Source organism: Oryza glaberrima, chromosome 10 (assembly GCF_000147395.1).
Source record: "Oryza glaberrima chromosome 10, OglaRS2, whole genome shotgun sequence".
Lineage (NCBI taxonomy): Eukaryota > Viridiplantae > Streptophyta > Magnoliopsida > Poales > Poaceae > Oryza > Oryza glaberrima.
In genome coordinates, this window is record NC_068335.1 from 17,912,812 (window position 1) to 17,931,552 (window position 18,741).

General features: G+C 49.1%; 3 protein-coding genes across 3 annotated transcripts; all 3 read left to right on the forward strand.

Moving 5' to 3' along the window:
* The first annotated feature begins 219 nt into the window (after positions 1-219).
* LOC127785707 (thioredoxin-like protein YLS8) lies at positions 220-2,989 on the forward strand. Its single transcript, XM_052313105.1, has 2 exons — positions 220-458; positions 2,465-2,989. Exons 1-2 carry the CDS (start codon positions 339-341, stop codon positions 2,771-2,773), a joined length of 429 nt encoding a protein of 142 aa, XP_052169065.1. The 5' UTR covers positions 220-338; the 3' UTR covers positions 2,774-2,989.
* A 1,875-nt stretch (positions 2,990-4,864) lies between these two features.
* LOC127785925 (uncharacterized) lies at positions 4,865-5,354 on the forward strand. Its single transcript, XM_052313262.1, has 2 exons — positions 4,865-5,097; positions 5,198-5,354. Exons 1-2 carry the CDS (start codon positions 4,865-4,867, stop codon positions 5,352-5,354), a joined length of 390 nt encoding a protein of 129 aa, XP_052169222.1.
* Positions 5,355-9,511: 4,157 nt separating this feature from the next.
* On the forward strand, positions 9,512-14,181 carry LOC127785654 (uncharacterized). The gene is made up of 5 exons (XM_052313052.1): positions 9,512-9,863; positions 12,409-12,588; positions 13,058-13,184; positions 13,321-13,434; positions 13,788-14,181. Exons 1-5 carry the CDS (start codon positions 9,690-9,692, stop codon positions 13,901-13,903), a joined length of 711 nt encoding a protein of 236 aa, XP_052169012.1. The 5' UTR covers positions 9,512-9,689; the 3' UTR covers positions 13,904-14,181.
* Positions 14,182-18,741: the final 4,560 nt, after the last annotated feature.

Consider the following 18,741-nt stretch of genomic DNA (forward strand, 5'->3'; position numbering starts at 1 on the left):
TGGTTGAGGGGTATGAATTAGATTCGGCCTACAATTAAGGGAGTCTAAGTGGACTTTTTCCACCATTGTTTGCAAGTCTAGAAGGTTTGGGCCTTCAAGCCCACAGGGCCACTTAAACTGGGCTAGAAAGCCCAAAAATCCGTTCCCCCACGGCCCGATCCGGCCCAATATGAGTCCTACCAGAACTTTCCGTGGTCTTCGAGGCGGTTCCGTTTCAACCACTGTCGCGGCCTCTTTCCCCATTCCGTTTCCCCCAAACTATCTCCTCGTGAATCCATCAGCGAGTCGCCGAAGCGGAGGAAGAAGTAGCAGCTTGCGGCGGCGGCGGCGAGGCCGAGATGTCGTACCTTCTGCCGCATCTGCACTCGGGGTGGGCGGTGGACCAGGCCATCCTCGCGGAGGAGGAGCGCCTCGTCATCATCCGCTTCGGCCACGACTGGGACGAGACGTGCATGCAGGTAAACCCTATCTTCTTGGCTTTCGTCGATCCTTCGATTCCGTGCGTTCTGTTTGGTTGCGGTTGCTGTGCCTGCTTGCGGATGAATTTGCTATTTTTTTTTTTGGGGGGAGGGGGGTGTTGTTGGGAGTGATTTGTGTGGATGTTGGGTTCGGCAGATTTGTTGCGGAGACGATTTGGATAGCTTTGCGAGGTTTAGGATCTTGTGGCGAGAATTATCCGTGTATTTGACAACGGTAGGAATTTAGCTGATTTAGAGTATGTAAATTGTGTGTCGTCAGCTAATCATGTTAGCTAGTAAGCTCAATTGATGATTTTTTTTTTTTACAAATAACTGAATAATACTAATAACTGAGATAGGTTAAGAATTTAGCTGATTAGAGTATATTATTGTCTATCGTCAGCTAATCGTGTTAGCTAGTAAGCTCAACTGATGATTATTTTTGCGATATATAAAAGCAATGGTACAAATAAGTGAAAGAGTAAAATACATAGCCGGTCCCTAAACTTGTGTGGTGGTGTCACTTAGGTCCGTGAACTTGAAAATTGCACGTTTAGGTCCGTGAACTTGGTTTACTGTACCATTTCGGTCCAAACGTCCTTTGACTGTGTTTGACCGCCAACGTGGCATGCTACGTAGGCAACACTTTTGCTCTCAGCCTCCTCCACATCACAACACGTCGCATATATCTCTTTGTAGCTATATAGTGACACAGAATCCCAAAAAAATTCTCAAATTATTCTTCCCTCTCATTCTTCTCCTTGCATGTATAGAAAATGCAATTCCGATTAGCAATTGCCATTACTTTGCGCTCCAAATTGACCTTATCCTTGCGCAACGGGCACTTGATCAACAACACCTTCTTCTGGCGACTTCAAGATGGGGACGAGCTTGGAGAATCCATGGGATGCGTAGCATGCAAGACGGCAAGACGCATTGCGCTGCCTCCCGCCGCTAATCCGGCCGCACTGTGCCACCGCTAACCCCGCTGCACTGTGCTGCCTCCTGCCGCTAATCTCACCGCCGAGGCCGCCACAGCCGCTACCTCTCGATCTCCTTCCGCTAACCTCACCGTCGAAACCCTAGCAGATTTAGGGATATTTGGGGGGATTTGGGTTGAAATGCACTGGTCAGGGCAAGTTATGTGCGAAGGTATATGTGGAGGGAGCTGAGTATAAAAGTGTTGCCTACGTGGCATGCTACGCTGGCGGTCAAACATGGTGAAAGAACGATTGGACCGGGAGTGGTACATTAAACCAAATTCACGGACCTAAACATGCAATTTTTAAGTTCACGGACCTAAGTGACACCACACCACAAGTTTAGGGGCAGGCTAGTTGTTTTGCCAAGTAATAATGGGAACATATCCGAAATTCCTTATGATGATAATCTGTTCTAATAGCGTGGTGATGATAATCTGTTCTAATAGCGTGGTGATGAAACTACCGTTATTTTGTCTTCGGAATGTCATATCCTAAATTTCTTATGATGATAATCTGTCCAAAGTTGGAACAGAAGTAGAGTATATTATGATTCTGTTATCTTGGAGTATGAAACTTTTTCATTTAATACAAGATACCTTGATAACTTACAATCTGATTGCCATATCCTTATGATGATGTCCGTCTGAAGTTGGAACAGAACTGGCCGTTTTTTTGGGAGTGTAAAGCTTTTGATTTCATAGATCAAATACAAGGGCTAGATTACTTACAACCTGATCAACAGGTGAAGATAGCATGAATTGATTGTTGAAATTGAAGTAAAGGTAGCCATTAGGTATGGCACCTTTGCTCACCATTCTATTGAGGAAGTTGAGCGATGAAATTGAAGTAAAGGTTGCCATTAGGTATTGCACCTTCGCGTAATGTATGCTATTTTTCCTTTCCGATACAGTAGCTTTAGTTTTAAAATTTTCAATACTTTTATGCAAAATATTTCCACATCATGAACATGTTTTGCTTCATCAATTTAAACTGATTCTGAATCCCTACTTGTGTATGTTTTAGATGGATGAGGTGCTAGCGGCAGTAGCTGAGACCATAAAGAACTTTGCGGTCATCTACCTGGTCGACATCACCGAGGTTCCAGACTTCAACACCATGTACGAGCTGTATGATCCGTCGACGGTGATGTTCTTCTTCCGCAACAAGCACATCATGATTGATCTGGGGACAGGAAACAACAACAAGATCAACTGGGCCTTGAAGGACAAGCAGGAGTTCATCGACATTGTGGAGACCGTCTACAGAGGTGCTCGCAAAGGGCGTGGTTTGGTGATTGCTCCCAAGGACTACTCCACTAAATACCGTTACTAAGCTATATTTTGCCCCACGCTGCCGTCGAGTGGCCCTTAGTACAAGAGCTGTAAGCTTATGGAGTTGTGGTGGGGTGTTGTTGACTAAAAACTGTAATATTGTTCGAAACTCGAGTGTCGGAACATAATTTACGTGTCAATTGGTACATCAATGACAAGTTGATTGGTGTGGATACCAATCATCCATTAATTATCAATACTCTTTCCAGTCTTATAAGTTTTAACATTTTGGATAAGGTTGAGGTCTAATAATTATACCTTTAAATATCAATATTTGTAAAGTATTTTCTAAAGTATTTAGTTTAAAGACTTTAAAGACACTACAACATGATGTATAGGTTAGTCTAAAAAATAATTTAATAAAATTAAATATTTACTTACCTATAACTAATATAAATATTCGTATTTTTCAGGTCGTCACATCTATTTTCGTCCCGCTTCATCGCCCCCCCCCCCCTCCTCCCAAAATCCCAATCCGAATCTAATCAAACCCCAAAAAAAAATCACAATCGGAGTTCAATCACACAAATATAATTGAAGAAAGCATGATGCATGTACACACACACACACACACACACACACACACACACACACATATATATATATATATATATATATATATATATATATCCAAATACAAATAAAAAATTAGATCGAAGGGGGTCGCCGCCGCCTCCCCTCCCACTAGATCCGCCGGCGGCAGCGGCGAAGGGCGCTCTCCGGCGGTGGGGGAGGACGCCGCCTCCGCCGTCGTCGATGGTGGGGGAGGGCTCCGCCGCTCGCGGGAGGAGGGGCGCCGTCGCCGCCGCTCGTGGGGTGCCTCCCCTCCCGCTAGATCCGCCGCCGGTGGTGGGGGAGGGTGCCGCCGTCGGTGGTAGGGGCAACGTCGCCGCCGCTCGGGGGCGCGGAGGGGAAGGCGGCGAAGTGAGACGGGAAGGAGGGAAATAGGCTAGGGTTTCGGCGACTGAGAGAAAGGGGGTTTTGTTTCCCCGATATCGACGCTTGGCCGTCCAATCAAAACCCTAGAGATCGGACGGCCGGTGTCGTCCGGACCGAAATCGGCCCAAGAGGGATAGAGAGTGAGGCAACTTTTCCGGCCCAAGCCCAGGTTGTGGCATGGGGAGTAAAAGTGCGCCCACGCGTGCGCAAAAGACCGTGGGCCGACGGCAAGGGTCGGAAATAAGTCTATTTTAGATCCTTTGGGCCGAAAAAAAGAGAATAAGTTTATTTTAAGTGCTCATTTTTTCAGAAGCATTACAATTATAGTTATATTGAATATGTTTATTTCGAAGCAAACATAAAAGGAAGTATTTTCTTTCTTTTTTCAATTAAATAATTGTTAAATGATGTTTGTATTAATAAAATTAGCAATTAAGCTCTGAAAATTCCAATAAAATTCCAAAGAGCATAACTAATCATGGAGAATTTAATAAAATTAAATTTAACCATGTCATTTTATTTCTCACACTTGCTTTATTTGTAAATTTATTTAATTATACACATATCTACTTAAAAGTACCAAATATTTCAGCGAATTTGTATTTTAATTAATTGCATATTTTTCTGATATGTAAGCTTCCCGTGCAACGCACGGACACTTTTGCTAAACCAAACAACACTTTTGGTCAATATACACACTCTGTAATCACCCGGTGCAACGCACGGGCACTTTTGCTAGTTTTATATTATAATAAGAAATCAATCAAAGATATTCCCTCCGTACTTGTAAAGGAAGTTGTTTTGGACAGTGACACGGTCTCCAAAACACAACTTTGACTTCTTGTTTCTATAAAAATATTGGAAAAAGTACGAATTATCCCCCCGAACTATTGCGGTCGACCGAATTACCCCCTGAACTCGAAACCAGATATCATTCACCCCGAACTTTTTATACCGGACGAATTACCCCCCTCAACCGAATCCAGAGCGGTTTTGTCCTACGTGGCGCACGCGTGGTAATCCAATCAGCATATCCTTTTAAAATAATGGTGGGACCCACATGTCATGCCTTCTCTTCCCCTTTTCCTCTCTCTCTCTCTTCTCTCGCTCTCTCTCACTCTCGGGCGCAACTGCGCAAGGCGCCCCGTGGCGGATGCGGAGGTGGAGCTCGCCTGGGCGGTCGACGGCGGAGACGGGGCTCTCCCGGGCGGCAGGCGGCCAGTGGCGGAGCGGGTGGCGGCAGCAGCTGTGGCGGAGCTCGCTCGGGCGGGTACGGCGGCGGCGTCCCCATGGCGGCGTTGAGGAGACAGAGCTCACCCGGGCAGCCATGGCGCGCGGCATCCCCACGGAAGCCACGGCGGCGTTGAGGAGACGGAGCTCGCCCAGGCAGCCACGGCGCGGCGTCCCCATGGCAGTGATGTGGCTGAGGCGGACCGGGCGGCCTCAGATCCAGAGTTGTCCGCAGCTACGACTACAAATCCAACAGCTACAAGGGCGGCACGATGTGCACCCAATACACCGCCGTCGTCTGGAAGAACACCACCGGCGGCGGCGGCGGCCGCGTCGTCTGCACCTCCGGCGACACCATCATGGTCTGCAGCTACTGGCCGCCCGGCAACTACGTCGGCGTCAAGCTCTACTAATTAATTCTTCATCATATCGATCGACCACCCCTGTTTCCTGCCTGTCTCCATCTCCACGCATCTTCGATCGTCATCCACCATCGTCGTCCACCCCTGTTGCCTGAATGTTCTGTAAAATTAAACAAAGCAAACTAATCGAATGGATTCTAATGCTTGATTGATATTTTACACTTTTATTAGCTCTCTGAGATTTCCGTTTTAAATAGAAAAATGGCTGGCTAGCTACTGGTCACCGTCATCCTCATCATCTCCCGCACCACGACTCCTAAGGTGATTGTTACTTATTAGCCATGGGGACGCCGCGCCGTGGCTGCCCGGGCGAGCTCGAGCTCCATCTCCTCAACACTGCCGTGGCTGCCATGGGGATGCCGCGCCATGGCTGCCCGGGTGAGCTCTGTCTCCTCAACGCCACGGCCGCCGTGGCTGCCATGGGGACGCCGCCACCGTAGCCGCCCGAGCGAGCTCCGCCTCAGCTGCCGCCGCCGCCTGCTCCGCCACTGGCCGCCTAACGCCCAGGAGAGCCCCGTCTCCGCCATCGACCACCCAGGCGAGCTCCGCATCCGCATCCGCCACCGGCCGGTCCGCCTTCGCCGTGCACGCCTTGCGCGGTTGCGCCGGAAAAAAAATTGGTGCAGACCTGATGCAAAAGTCCTCCTCTGCAGCCCCGTCCTCGATGGACGAAACGTGTGCATGTTACGGATCTAACGATAGACCTAGGTGTGAGGCCCGTGAGGTCCTCATCGCACTCACACCCGGCTGGAGCCGAGCCGCTTCTCGTTGGCTCCACGATCCCCTTCCGCGTCAGCTACTGCTGCCGCTGCTCCCGCCGTAACAGCCGCGTTCCTCCCGACTTCCTTGTTTTCTATGGCCTCGATCCGCCTTCCTCGTGATCCAGCTGTCGGGAGGCTTTCCTCGTGTTGGGGAGGAGCGCTGAAGATCATGGCCGCTGGAGGAGGGTGAGAAGCTCTTTCCAAAGAATGCCATCGCGAACTTTCTTCCTCTTTATGCAGCACTAACGCGGTGTGGTGAGAGCTAGCTGCCGGCTACAATGGACCTCAGGCCGGACATCAAACATTCAAGCTTGGCTGCTGCTCCTTTGAGGAGGAGTAACCATTGTCTAGTTCCACATCATCCTTGGCAACAAGTATTTAAGCTAATCACCGGTGATCTGGCCGGCCGGCTGTTAGTAATCGACGCAAGCAGAGTGGCCACTTTGATTTAGGCGTACGGTTGTTGAATGTTGATGATCGATGAGTTCGAATGTTTCGGTTTTAATTTCCATGCACGATTTGCTTATATGGTCATAGAGGGCGGCGCGGGCGCGCGGTTGACTGGCTTGACGGACATCGAGAATTCGATATCAAGAATTTAACTCAGACGCTCGACAACTGAATGTTAGACTTAGACCGAGGTCCCCGACTACAGCGATCCTCCTCCCCAACGCGGCCAACCCCTCTTCGCAGCGGACGGACACGGCATCCGAGGGAGGCAAAGACGGCGGAGAACAAGGAATACGGCGGCGCTTGGAGACGAGAGACGGAGGGACATGCGGCAGAGACAATGAGGAAGGGGATCATGAAGCCGACGGGAGACAGCTCGGCTCCAAACAACTGCGACGAGGATCGCGCACGGCTCGCTCAGCTTAGGCCCAATTCCCAGGCCTATCGTTGGATCCGCAACGTGTACACGTGTTGGCCATCGGGGACGGGGCTGTTGCACGGCATGTGGGTCCCACTATTATTTTAAAAGGAAAGACTTACTGGATTGTCACGCGTACGCCACGTAGGATAAAATCGCTCTGGATTTGGTCGATGGGGTAATTCGGCCGTTATAAAAAGTTCGGGGGTGAGTAATATCTGGTTTTCGAGTTCAGGGGGTAATTCACTCAACCGCGATAGTTCGGGAAGGTAATTCGTACTTTTTCCAAAAATATTTATTGAAAAGTGATATATGAAAGTTTTATGAAAACTTTTATGAAAGTTTTTTTCAAGACAAATCTATTCATATAAGTTTTATATTTTCAAACTTAATAACTTGAGAGTTATTCATGATTTATATTTTTAATGTTTGACTTAAATATTATCCTAAATGACTTCATTTGAGTACGGAGGGAGTCTGCTGAATTATGAAACTGGAGGAAGTTGTGCCGCGCAGACTTGCATCGTTGAGCTCCAGAGCATGCTCTGTGCCGCGTGCACGCGCTGGTGGGAAAGGACACGCTTGAGCCGTGGAGGATGGCGAAGGGAGACGACCAAAACGAAGAAGACGACCATTCCTGTCAGGGTGTCCAGGGCGTAGCTTGAACTAAATGAAGAGGGGTATCACCCGTTTGAGGTACCTAAAGTGAACTGCACTTCCTGTTTATTTTTCAGGATCATTCACAATTTCACGGTAAGGAAAAAGTACACCAAAGGTCCCTCAACTTGTCATCGGGATAAAAAAAACGTCCTCGAACCGTAAAACCAGATATGTGGGATCCCCCAACTATACAAAATCAGTCACCCGAGGTCCCTTGGTGGTTTTCAACCCGGTTTTATCCGACGTGGCGGCTGAGTCAGCGTGGGACCCATGTGGGCCCCACATGTCAGCTGGCCACGTCATACCCTCTCCCCTCCTCTCCCTTTCTCCTCCCTCTCACACTCTTCTCGTATGGGTAGGCACTAGGCAGCTGGGGAGGACGTCGGCGGCTACTGCCTTCGGCGGGGCGAGGTAGGAGAGGACGAGGGCGTCAGCGGCCGGCGACAGGCGACATGACGGCGGCGGCTAGCGACTGGCGATGCGCTGCCGCCGCCGCTCCGCCACCGCTCTCGCCTGCCGTTGCAGAGGCCGCAGGCGCGAAGGCAGGCCGCTGTCGAGGGAGGAGGTAGGGCAAGCAAGGGGGGCGGGGAGGCCGGCGGCGACCTCCTCATCGGGCAGAGATGCCGATAGCGCGGAGGTCGGCGGCGGAAAGGACGAGCACCACGGCGGGGTTGACCACTGCGGCATCAGGATTGCACGCGAGGAATCGAGTGAGCTGCTGGCGGCGGCAGCGGCGGTGTGGAGGCTAGCTAGCTTGTCATTTCATGCGTGCATGCGCCATGCAAAGGCAGTTCCAAACCCGGCAACATAGGAACAAGTTAAATTATTGTCACCGGACTATGGCCCAGCAATAAAACGAACAATAATAAATCAAGTTTATCTCTATCGATTGCTTCTTATATGCAGGAAAATCGGAGGAGGTCGCTCCGGCATATCGCAACGGCGGACGCGCGGTGTGCGGCGTGGCACCGACCTCGTAGACGTTATTTTCCACCTTAAACAAGGACGTTGTCGGTGAGTGAGAAGATGCGCGTGCGCTTTGGCGCCGCCCCCCAGGTTGCCCATAGCTGCAGATTGATCGTGTTTTTTGATTTTTTTTTTCATTCAGAACAGAAGCAGGAGGGAGGAAGAGAGGAATGGCTGGGTTACCTTTTGGCAAGCCGAGGGAGCATCGGCGCCTCCGCCCTCCGGTGTCGTCGCCGCCGCCGCCACGCCGGAGAAGGGGGAGGAGGGGGTTGGATTTGGAGGAAAAGGAAAAGGCGGCGATGGGAGGGAGTCGGAATGAATCGAGGCTGCCGCCGTGCTCCCCTTCTCCCTCGTCGTCGTGTTTCCCAGCTACAGCTTCCGCCGCCAGGCGCCGGCCGCCGTTGCGCCGCCGGCCCCCGTTGCGGCGCTGCCGCCCTCCTCTCTCCCGCCTCACCTGCTGGCCTCCTGCCGCTTTGCCTCGCCCAGAAAGAGAGAAGAGGAGAAAGAGGAGGGTGAAACGTGGATTACGCTGACATGTGGGGCCCACATGGGGCCCACGTAGGCTAAAACTGGTGTCAAAACCACCGAGGGACTTTTTATGACCGGTTTTGATTAGTTAAGGGACGCGGGATATCTGGTTTTGCGATTTGAGGACGATTTTGTATCTCGAGGACAAGTTAAGGGACCTTGGGTGTACTTTTTCCTCACAGTAATAGGCCGAGCTGACTTGTGTGGAAAGGCCCAAGTAAACTATTATCTCTCTATCATTCGCTTCCTGGGCCTGGTCCACTTGCAAAGACGGTTTTACACTTGGGCCCCACCTGTCAGTGTCCGTCCTTCTAGACTGGCCTACTTCTCCAGAAGCCTCCTCGTGTCGGTGGGACCCCGAGCCGATCGATCGATCGAATCGAATCCCCCGCCGCCGCCGCCTCCTCGCCGTCGCGCTCGACCGCGCCGCCGCGTTGCCCCCCCCCCCCCCCTCCTCCTCCCCCGGCGACGCGTCGGTCGCTGAGGGAGCTTGTCTTGGTGCTCGCCGCGTTAAACCCCGCGAGGCGGCGAGCAGGGGCTGTGATGGTGGTGATCGAGCAGGAGCCGGAGGTCGAGGAGACGCCGGCGGCGGCGGAGGAGCCGGCTGCCGAGGAGCAGGCGGCGGGTGGTGCGGCCGGAGGGGAGGCGGCGAGGGCGGATGGGGAAGACGAGGAGGAGGCCTTCGAGGACGCGCTGACCGACGAGCAGCTCCGGGAGGTAGTGCCTTGGGGCGTCCCGTCCACTCGATCCCCCTCCCTATCTCCGTTCTCGCTGTTGCCCCGAACTGCTGTACCTAAATCTTAGGGAAATCTGGGGTTCCGATGGTAGCAGCAGTAACTTCTATTAGTCACCGAGGGTTTTGTGGGGATCGATTTTTTTCCCTCTATCTGGGGGAGTTGAGATGGAAGAATAGATTGGAAAATTTCTGATTACTGCCGAGAATTCCACTGGTACACTTGGGTTTAGGGCAGGTTTGGTTGTGGATAGGGATGTACCCCCACTTCTTCATTTTAGCTTCTTTAGAGTTAATGATGTGAACAACTAGACTACTAGAGTACGGTGCAAGGGTTAGTAAATGGGCTATGGTCTAATGAGGTTGTTTAGTGCTAATTCCTTTCATATCCTTGCGGAGAGAATTTCTATTTTCGGCCAATCTGTTACTTTGTGCAGTTATTAATATGCATTTTCGTAGCTGGCTCTCTTGTTTATGAGTTTTTTACCTGCGTGCCATTAAAAAAGATGACCCCTGCCTCTGTGCCACTAAAAAGTTCGAGCCTCCCTCTATGTCATCGTTGAACTTTATCGCGCCCTCCACACCACTCCGTCGCTATTCTGTTTGGGTTTAACCGTTTGGCAGCTCTGACATGTGGGCCCATGCAGAAAAAATGTCGCTCTTGCCCTTCTAGTCTCTGCTTGCCTCAAGTGCGCCACAGAGAGAGAGAGAGAGAGAGAGAGAGAGAGATAGAGAGTGCGCGAAGGCGACGCGGCGGCGGCCGACGCGGTTGAGTGCGGCGGCATGGCAGCACGGTCGTGCGCACAGGATGAAAGGCGAGCCAGCACGGCGGTCAAGCCGCGCAGAGAGAGAACGGCGCCGTCGCAGCCGTCGAGCATCGGACCCACGGCGCCGTCGCAGCCGCCGAAAGAGGGCGTGGAGGGGTACGGGTTGGCAACGGCTGCACGCCCTCTTCCTCGCCTCCACTTCACCAACCTTGCCACCGCGGCTGCTCCCGATTTGCGGCGACGGGCGACGATGGCGGCGAAGCTCTTGCACGCGGCGGTCACCGTGAAGCTCTCCCGTTGACCTCGTGCAGCGGCACAGGTTCCCAGCCACCGCGCGCTCCGCCTCAGCCGCCGTGAGCCTCGAGAAGCCCTCCGCAGCGGTCCCAAACAACAATCAATCTCCCTCCATTGCATTGCGGTTCGAATCGAATCGAATTGAAGATATTTCGTTCTTCTTCCCTATTAGCTCTTCCTCCCGCTCGTTCAGCTTGGATTGAACATCCATTCAGAGTTTGATTGTTGTTTGTTTCAATCCAATTAATCCATCCAGTTTCCTGTCGATTTCATGCGTGATGAAGTACTAATCGAAGCAATTTGTTTCCCACGCCGGCTGCTCCCGAGCCCCTCGGTGGTTGTCACCGCGCAGTGGTGGAGGCCGTGCACCAGCGTGAGGCACGAGTTGACCGCCGCGTGCGTCACCTCGTCGACCTCCGCGTCGTACGCTGAGACCACCACCACGCACGCCCGCAACCACCTGTAAAAATACCAAAACCGAGAAACCATCAAGCTCACTCACCGAAGCCGATCGAACGGAAGCAAAGCAGCCGAGGAGGAAGGGGAGATGGTTTGTGTTGCCTTGCCTTCGCCACAGCCGAGCTTGGCGCCGGTGAAGCGGGTGCGGGAGCGGAGGAACTCGAGGAGGGACTCCCCGAGGTCGCCCCCGTCGCGGCTAAGCTCGAAGCGCTCGCCGTTGACCGCGGCGGCGAGCCGGCGACGGCGAATCCATGGCGGTGGAGGAGGAATCCGATTCTCATCTAGCCCTATTTCACACTCTCCCCTATCTCTCTAAGGGCAAATAAGTCATTTGGCTGCGCGGTCACACACCGTTAGGACCAAAAACGAACGGAGTGGTGTGAAGGGCGTGATAAAGTTCGACGATGGCATAGAGGGAGGCTCGAACTTTTTAGTGGCATAGGGGCAGGGTCATCTTTTTTAATGGCACACAGGTAAAAACCTCCTTGTTTCTACGATGGCGTGATTCTGTGATCTTAAGGTCTTATTAGGTGATTATTTTGTTCTCTCATTCTCTAGTTTGGAACAGTTGCAATCAGGGCGGTTTAACTGCAATTGTTCATATGCATATGAGATAACACAAAGTTGGTGCTTAAGAAGTCGTGTGGTAGTATTATGTGCTAGGTAGAACTAGTGCTTGATGCTTCACTTGCTGTCCCAGTTTCCATAGCAGTTATCCTTTTTGCAACACAAGTATCACCTGGTTCTGACCCTTGACAAATACAAAGCTAGGTACTAGCACCAAACCGACAACTAAAATTTGTTGTTATGATAGATTAGCAATCTAGTTCTAGCTGCTAGCCGCTACATGCTAAACAGTAATTAGATTCACCAGTTTATAGTTTCTTAATGGACGTTATTGTTTGGACCTTGTTGACATGGTTGGGATTAGATATAACTTGTATGTTGGTGAAGAGATTTATAAGCTTATTGCATTCTGATAAATGATTGTGCTTCCTACTTCCTGTAGAAAGCTAGAAGCCAAGCAAATGATGCAAAGGCAGAAGGGAACAAGTTTTTTGGTGCTGGAGAATATGAGAGGGCATTGTCGCAATATGAGACAGCTTTGCAAATTGCTGCTGAGCTGGAATCTGCCGAAGACATACGCTCCGCATGTCATTCAAATCGTGCTGTATGCTTCTTGAAGTTGGTAAGCCTTTCTATTGGTCTTTAAATATGGAGGAAATAGATGATTTCCATTTGGTTGTCATCAGTAATAATTTTCCTTATGTGAATTCGCAACAGGATCATGGTAGATGTGCTTATTTCATTAATATGTTACCCCTAGTCCCCTACCATCAGTATATTTACCCCTTTAACTATAGATTTCTCCTAAAAACCAGTTATCCTTCTTAATGTACAGTGGCTACATGCCTATTTCTTTATTCCTTGTATAAACTTGCTTCCAAAGTATAATAAAGAGTTATGCCTGGATAAAATGCTAGGCTAGGCCTTTTTTTTTTTTTCTGGTGTTTGGTAGTTGAAATCAACCATTATTTCTTTAGTTTTACTTTAATGGCATTTTATTTTCTTTATCAGCAGATTATTTTTCTCCAGTTGTTTTGTTTGAGTAATATCATATTATAATAAAACCACAATGCTAACACCCTGTAATTTAGGGCAAATATGATGAAACAATCAAAGAATGCACCAAAGCACTTGAGCTGAATCCTTCATACTTGAAAGCCTTGCTCCGGAGGGGAGAAGCACATGAAAAGCTTGAACACTATGACGAAGCTATTGCTGGTTAGATATTATTCTCATAACGTGCTTTAGATTTAGAGACTATTTCACACTATTATTATTACTATTACCTGTGAGTATTTAGCTCCGATGCCATATTGTTTAAGTCCTCTTGTGCTGGGTGTAATCCTCATCTCAGATATGAAAAAAATTATTGAGCTGGATCCTTCAAATGAACAAGCTAAGAGATCACTGTTCCGACTGGAGCCACTGGCAGCTGAGAAAAGGGAAAAGATGAAGGAAGAGATGATCGGTAATAGTTTCTTCTCAAATTTCAGAGTACTGTGTGCATTTACTCCTATGATTTCGGTGTAGTCTGTGTTGCTGTACTCAGGCAACCTTTATGTAAATCCATCTTTCATTATCTTTTTCTAATTGTGCTAGTTAGTTCCAGTTCATCCAAACTAGTTTTACCTGGTTGATTATATGGAGTGCACTGGTATAGTATGTGCAAGCAACATAATGAAGTTCTAAATTGTTAATATAACGTTTGGTCAGAAAAGATGTGTTCTGATATCCTGAGCCATGCAAAGCTTCTGTATAACTCTTGACCTAGTGAAAAACCTTTTCTGTATCTCAATTTGTGAATATCTTTCCCTGTTGCAGGAAAGCTCAAAGATCTGGGGAATTCTGTGCTCGGGCGCTTTGGGATGAGCGTCGACAATTTCAAAGCTGTTAAAGACCCAAACACAGGCTCGTACTCAATTTCGTTCCAGCAGTGACGACATGGGGTAGTAACGAGTTGTTTAAATGAATATGGACAAGTACACATGCAGTCACTGTAAATCCTGGAATGCTAATGTCATTTGGTTCAAAAACTTTGGCCCTTTTGTATCAATAGGTTTGTTACCATCGCCCGCAGTTAAATCTGAAGATGGTGCATGGACGTTTGCAGTTATGTTCTGAGAGAGGTGGTTTAGATGAGTGAACTTGTATTATAGGCGTTTGCCACGCTGTGATTCTCTTCATTTTATCATAGCAATTCTTGTTTGCTTGAACATATGTCGATTTTTTCGTCGTCGACAGAATTCATCTTCAGGCGCTCTCATATCTCTGCCTGTCTCACTCATTGTTTGTACTGTTTTGTCCTCGAGGAATTGGAATGTAATAACAAGGTTCACAATCCCGATACCACTCACGAGTTAGTATCTCCGGTAGACCCATAAAAGACAAGAAAACTCTGGATAAATTTTGTCAAAATTTTAAATTTTACCTTATTTCTTTATCTTGACTGATAAACCGAGTAAACTGATAAAATCTGGATACGCCGGTAAACTGATAAAATCTGGATAGATTGTCAAAATTTTAAATTTTAGTTTATTTTTATGGAACGTGAGTACTTGACTGAGAAAACGAGTGGTTTATATTTTGAACGGGGTATTCACGAAAGATTTTTTTAATGTACCTTAAAATGAGTAGGGGGGAACCACTCCTTGACGTAGCGCATGCGTCATCGTCGCTGTCGATTAGTGGTAGTTCCTCGTGGTAGTCCATGATGGGGTTGCAGACGAAATCGAGGTTGTCGGAGAAGCTGCCGACGTTGAGGCCATGGCAGGGCTGGGAGCAGACGAACGGCACGGGAGAGATGTCTGGCTCGTAAATCTCGTCGCCGTCTCCTCGTCCCAGTAAAAATTATGAACTCAACTGAACTGGTTTCTGAACATCACAAATGTTCCAGGTCTTCTTCTCTTGTTTTTAGTTATTCCCTGCTACAAACTTCGGAGGCTCTGTTTACCACAGATTGTACGGAAGTGTACGACGAATCCGAAGTAAAATCCAAAGATGATGAATTAATGATATGGACTAAGAATTGTGAAATTTACTTCAACTAAGAATTGGACGAACATCTCCATGAGCAAACCGCGCATGTTACCGAATTCTCGCCAAAAATTCATCCAGATGATGCTATCGCTACTGATTAGTATGCATGGCTAATCTACCAGATCACTTGCAACTATAATTGTGTGATTACATTATGATTATACTGTAACTAGTAGTTATAATAATTACATTGTAATTATAGTCGTTATTGGAACCACGAGAGGTCGTTAGGGCTGGGTATCCTCACGACGGTGCACGACACCGCCGCCGTCGAGTTCCCTCCGCCGAGCGCCGTCGCGGCGCACATGGCACGGAACCCATGGCTGAGCGGCGAGTAGGGCTCGTGCACTTGCGATCTGTCGTACGACACCGTCACGTCGAGGCGAACCTCCCCGCCGCGCCGCAGCTCGCCGGCGGCGAGAAGGGCGGTGGGCGGGGCGCGCGCCGTCGCCGACACCACGGACGGGGAGAACGCGGTCAGCGTGACGTCCCGGAGCGCGCCGCGCGCGACGGCCGCGCCCCCGGCGCCGGCGAACGACACGGAGACGGTGCCGTTCGTGTACGTGTCCGGGAGGAGGCGGAACCACCTCCGCCTGAGCCGCACGGCGACGTCGAACGACGGGGAGACGGTGGTGGCGGCGGAGGCGTTCTTCCCGGCGGCGGCGTCGAGCCCCGTGGCGGAGACGCCGTCGATGGAGACGATGGGGTTCATCCAGACCCCGAACAGCAAGACGCCGAAGACGGCGACGACGAAGGCCACGGACAACAGCACGGTCACCCCGCGTTCCACGGAGCTCGTGTTTGGCGCGGTCGCGACGTCGCCGGCAGGGTCAGCCGGGACGACGACGACGACGTGCGGCGCCTTGGCTGGCCGGACGTTGGGGTCGACGCGAGGCGGCTTCGCGCGGCGCATGCTGTCGGCGCCGCCCGCCGCCGCCGCTGATGGTCATGGCGCTAATCGGCGTAACAGCGACGGAGAAGTACGCGCACGTCGTGACACGATCGGCTTGCTTAGGGCTACCGGCTGTGCTTTTCCTACGACGCTATGCATATTCTATATAAAGAGTTTTCTAGTAAGATATATCATAAAATAGAGTCCTGGTAGGATATGTTAGTAATAGTAATGTGACTTAAAAACCATCCTTATACAATAGTTGAGACAACGAGGTTTCTTATAACTATAAATGCACCAAAATAATTTCGTTTTACACCTATTTTATTTTCTTCTTCCTTCCCTGCAACAAAATATGGGAATACGCAAGGAGCGCAACTTTGTATTAAGAAAGAACAAATGTATGTACAAAGAGGACAAAAAGACAAAGCGAATGGAACATAGTAAAGGAGGAGAACCTTTACTAAGTGCTAAGAGTACACTAAATTTGATGTTTTCCTTTCCTCCCCTCTCTCTCTTCTATGTCACCAAATTTACTTATATAATAGCTAAGAGAGAACTATTGGAAGTATGCGCCCTTTTTATAGAATTTTGGTGATATTTGTTTGATTTGTGTGTACCGTTTGTATTCACGCAAAACTTGTGTACACATGATATGTTGTTGTCATCCTTCAGGTATCGCGAAATCTATTTCGAGAGCGCTCTCGATTTAGCTCTATAGCGCGACGCATCTCAGAGCCATCTAACTGTGCACGTCGTCATGATGTCCATCCACGTGGGTGTCTTTTTCCTTTCAAATAAAGTTCATGTGGGTGTCTTTTTCCTATTCAAATAAAGTTTCCTATCAAATTACTTATCCGATCTACAATCCGATTACACTATTGTGTTCGTTACAATTAAATCTTCACAACAAGATCTTACATGATTATGTTACGATGAAAAAAATATTTATATTTGTAAATTACTTTTATCATATATATATATATATATATATAAAAGTTACTTTTAGATTTGACTAAATTACTTCTTAGACATATAAAATTAAATTCAATAAAGTCTAAAAGTAATTTACATATATTATTATAAAAGTAACTTAACACAAAACGGAAGTAACTTTATCATGATATTAGAAGTAAATTCGTTGTAGGGATAAAATATGACTTTTTAGTTAATTCCATAATTTGTGCTGATTAATTTAATTTTCAGATAGAGTCATGTTTTTATCTCTACAACGGATTTACTTCAAATGACATGCCAAAGTTACCTTCGTTTTGTTCTAAGTTACTTCTATAATATATATATATATATATATATATATATATATATATATATATATATATATATATATATTACTTTTAGATTTACTGAATTTACTTTTATAGTTTAAGAAGTAACTTAGTGAAATCTAAAAGTAATTTAGACATATCATAAAAGTAATTTGTGATTTTTCATCAAAATATAATCATGTGAGATCTTGTTGTAAAGATTTAATTGCAACGAACACAACGGCGTAATCGGATAAGTAATTTAAGAGAAACTTCTCTAAGAAGGAAAAAAATACATAAATATTGAGTGTACTAGTAGCTTTTTTTTTTTTTGGAAAGAATGATATCTCTCTTTAGCATTATCCAGCCTTAAGGTATACTATGTTTAATCTCCTAAATTGATAGAGAAAGCTTCTTCGATGACACAAGAAAAAATAAGCATGAACTAATGTCCACGAGCAAATCGCACATTGCCGAATTCTCACCAAAGATTCATCGACAATTCGACATAATGCTATTGCTACATTGCCGAATTCTCACAAAAAAATTATGTACACGATGCTATTGCTACCGATAAGTATGGCTAATCTACCCGATTAATATCACAGTATCTACAGGCATCATCTAGATTTGTAGTAATGACTAGGTTTGGCTACTGCTTCACGACGGTGCACGCCGCCGCCGCCGCTGTCGCCGTTGAATTCCCATGGCCGAGCGACGCCGTGGCGGCGCACATTGCGCGAAACCCGTTGCTCAGCATCGAGCCAGGGTCGTCTTCCGATCTCCGGTACGACACGGACACGTCCAGCCGCACCTCCCCGCGCCGCAGCTCGCCGGCGAGGCGGCCGCGCGCGCCGGCGGACAGCGCGGTGGTGGGCGGCGCGGCGCGCGCCGTCGCCGACACCACGGACGGCGAGGTGACGTAGAGCAGGAAGTCCGGGAGCTCGCCGCGCGCGGTGACCGCGCCCCCCGCGCACGACACGGCGACGGAGCCCCTCGCGTACGCCTCCGGGGCGAGGTGGAACCGCCGCATCTTGACCCGCACGGCGACGTCGAAGGACGGGGAGATGGTGGTGGTGGTGGCGTTCCCAGCGGCGCCGGCGGCGTCGAGCCCCGTGGCGGTGACGCCGTCGATGGAGACGACGGGGGCCATCCATGAGCCGAAGAAGCTGAGGAAGAGGATGGCGGCGATGGTGACCAGGGTACACAGCACGATCGCTACGACCGGCGCCATGGAGAGGTGGCTTGATGCGGTCGCGCCGTCGCCGGGCGAGACGGTGTGCGTGGGGAGGACGGCGGCGCGGGCTGGTGGCCGGCTGATGTTGGGGTCGACGCGACGCGGCGGCTTCGCGCCGCGCGTGCAGCCGCCGCCGGACATGGCGAGTTGTCGTATGGCAGCGGCAGAGACGCGGTCGTCGTGAGTCGTGACACGATCAGTATATAAGTTTAGGGCAACCGGTTGTACTGTTCTTACGACACCCATAATGATTATCTATAGGCTCTTCACAAAAGATACATGTTAGCATATTTTTCTACTTGGAAGATATTAAATGAAGAAAGAGAGCAAAACTATCTAGTAACC